This window comes from Octopus bimaculoides, chromosome 7 (assembly GCF_001194135.2).
Source record: "Octopus bimaculoides isolate UCB-OBI-ISO-001 chromosome 7, ASM119413v2, whole genome shotgun sequence".
Lineage (NCBI taxonomy): Eukaryota > Metazoa > Mollusca > Cephalopoda > Octopoda > Octopodidae > Octopus > Octopus bimaculoides.
This window is the reverse complement of record NC_068987.1, coordinates 41,147,228-41,149,874: the sequence shown is the minus strand read 5'-3', so window position 1 is coordinate 41,149,874 and position 2,647 is coordinate 41,147,228. Positions and strand designations below refer to the sequence as shown.

The following is a 2,647-nucleotide window of genomic DNA, read 5'->3' as shown; positions in this document are numbered from 1 at the left end:
ATCTTTTATCAAAAATGTTAATTCATTAACTGAAAAATGAATTTCTATAAACAAATTTACAAAAGAAATTATTCATGGTTCATTTGTGGTTATTTTATCAGTCATAATCTCTCTTTTTTAAACAAACATCACGGTAGTCCAACAACAGAGGGAGGAAGCAGCAAACTGTTTTATCTTCCCCTCAAAGCAACATATAGATATCAATTCAGCAGCCCATCTGTAAGATTTGCAGTGTGAGTGAGAGAGAGAGAGAGAGAGAGAGAGAGAGAAAGAGAGAGAGAGAGAGAGGGGGAGAGAGAGAGAGAGAGAGGGGGAGAGAGAAAATTGCAAACAATGGATGAAATAAACATGAAATGATAAAATCGTATAAATAAAAGGATGTCACTACAGATGTATACGCCCCTGATTTTGTTGCCATACAACATCCAGAAAAATGGATACTTCTCAACAAAATTTTCTACAAATACCACTTAGATGTTGTGGCTTCATAGTATATAGGGACTTATGAGAAAGAATTTTTCCAAGGGAGTGGAGAGAGGAGTTTCGGAAAATCCACACGATCTGACTTTTTCCCCTCATAACTTTCAGGAAAATAGATATAAACTGTCACTTTGGTGACAGTTTATACAAATCCCTTCCAAACGGGCATAGATTGTGATTATAAAGAATTATATGGGGAAAATTGGGGGGGGGGGTCGCCATTTCTATTTAAGCCACAACCTTTGAAATGATGTTGTTAGGGGGATCTTTGTTTGAAAAATTTTGAAAACACTCCCTCATATCATTCCACTCCGGACAACAACTTTAAACCCAAATGTCAAGGAATAAACATTATCTTTGTCCTTACTTGACCAGTTGAAAATAGACAAATCCAACATCTAAGACAGATTGGGCTATGTTAAAAAATGGAAAGAAACATCGGATTATGAAATCCTTGATGGCCAGAGTTCAAAAAAAGATAACATATTCAGTTAGAACATTTTTGATCATAGATCTGTTCAAATGGGTCTAACCTGGAGCTAAACAATCATCACCAACACCATTAACAAGATACTGCCCTTCATATACTTTCTAGTATTCCAACAGTTTCATAGCAAACTATACCTGAAAATATTACATTCTGTATTGGAGTTGCTGCTGGAATGGTGAATTCTAGCCTAACTTATTTACCTAATACTGAATTTCTATTCTTGCCAGCAACTTTAAATAATGACTAATTCAAAACAAGTGTGTCTACTTAGAGAGAGAAGGAAAAGAAAAAGAAAAAAACTGACCTGTCTTTCTTCAAAAGAATTTTACCATCAAAGAAATCTGACAGCTGCAATAAAGTGAAATGTTTAAAGTATCCTTCTATATACAATATCCGAGAACATACTTTCTCTTCACCTGCCAAAAAGAAAAACAAAGCCTAATATTAAATTTAACAAGACTCATCATCAGCGTTTTACATTCATTTTTGCATGGGTTATATGTCGAGGCAGCAATTCAACCACACCATTTTGCAAACAATGTAATATTTCCCCCCATGACTAGGCAAGACTTAAATGAATGACTTCTCTTCCATAACTGATGCATGCTCACAACCAACACATGGCATCCAGGCAAGTGTATATGTACATACAAATATACAACAATGCAAGTAAGTTAGCAACATTTAACAATTTAACCCCTTAACATTCAAACTGGTCAAATCCAGCTCAAGCATTCTACATGTTTCAGATTCAAATTGGCCATATCTAACCTTTCACACCTAACTTACACTAACATTCTGAAAATAAACAATCACATAATTAATTCAAAACAATTTAAATAAAAAAATATTACCTTTGACAGAGTAATCTGAACACTAAAGGGTTAAAATGGCTATATCCAGCCCATATCTGGTGAATGGTTTTATTAGACAAACTAAAAGAAACCCGTGATATATGTGTATACAGATATATACATAGACATACATATATATTCACATATAAAGACATTAGATGCACTAGCAGAAAGGCTGCCTTCTGGGTGGTTTTCTACTAGCCACCTGATTCCCAATTCTAATAATTTTTATAATTTACATGTAATAATTTCTTTGTATAATAGTGCTTGCTTGCTTAGTAAATATTGCTTTCATTATTTTATCAGTCATAATCTCTCTTTTTTAAACAAACATCACGGTAGTCCAACAACAGAAGAAGAAGCAGCAAACTGTTTTATCTTCCCCTCAAAGCAACATATAGATTTCAATTCAGCAGCCCATCTGTAAGATTTGCAGTGTATGTGTGTGTGTGAGAGAGAGAGAGAGGGAGAGAGAAAATTGCAAACAATGAATGAAATAAACATCAAATGAAAAAATCGTATAAATAAAAAGGATGTCACTACAGATGTATACACCCCTGATTTTGTTGCCATACAACATCCAGAAAAATGGATACTTCTCAACAAAATTTTCTACAAATACCACTTAGATGTTGTGGCTTCAAAGTATATAGGGATTTATGAGAAAGAATTTTTCCAAGGGAGTGGAGAGAGGAGTTTTGGAAAATCCACACGATCTGACTTTTTCCCCTCATAACTTTCAGGAAAATAGATATAAATTGTCACCAAACTGACAGTTTATACAAATCCCTTCCAAACGGGCATAGATTGTGATTATAAAGAA

General features: G+C 34.1%; 2 protein-coding genes across 3 annotated transcripts in view; one reads left to right on the top strand and one right to left on the bottom strand.

The window, feature by feature from the left end:
- Positions 1–2,647, top strand: part of LOC106869388 (fatty acyl-CoA reductase 1) — a 422,225-nt gene that overhangs the window by 62,572 nt on the left and 357,006 nt on the right. The window lies entirely within an intron of this gene.
- LOC106883410 (uncharacterized) overlaps positions 1–2,647 on the bottom strand; it is a 59,623-nt gene that overhangs the window by 328 nt on the left and 56,648 nt on the right. For both annotated transcript variants that reach the window (XM_014934402.2, XM_014934403.2), the window contains exon 8: positions 1,275–1,386. In XM_014934402.2, the coding sequence (XP_014789888.1) occupies positions 1,275–1,386 (112 nt within the window). The remainder of the gene's footprint in view (positions 1–1,274; positions 1,387–2,647) is intronic.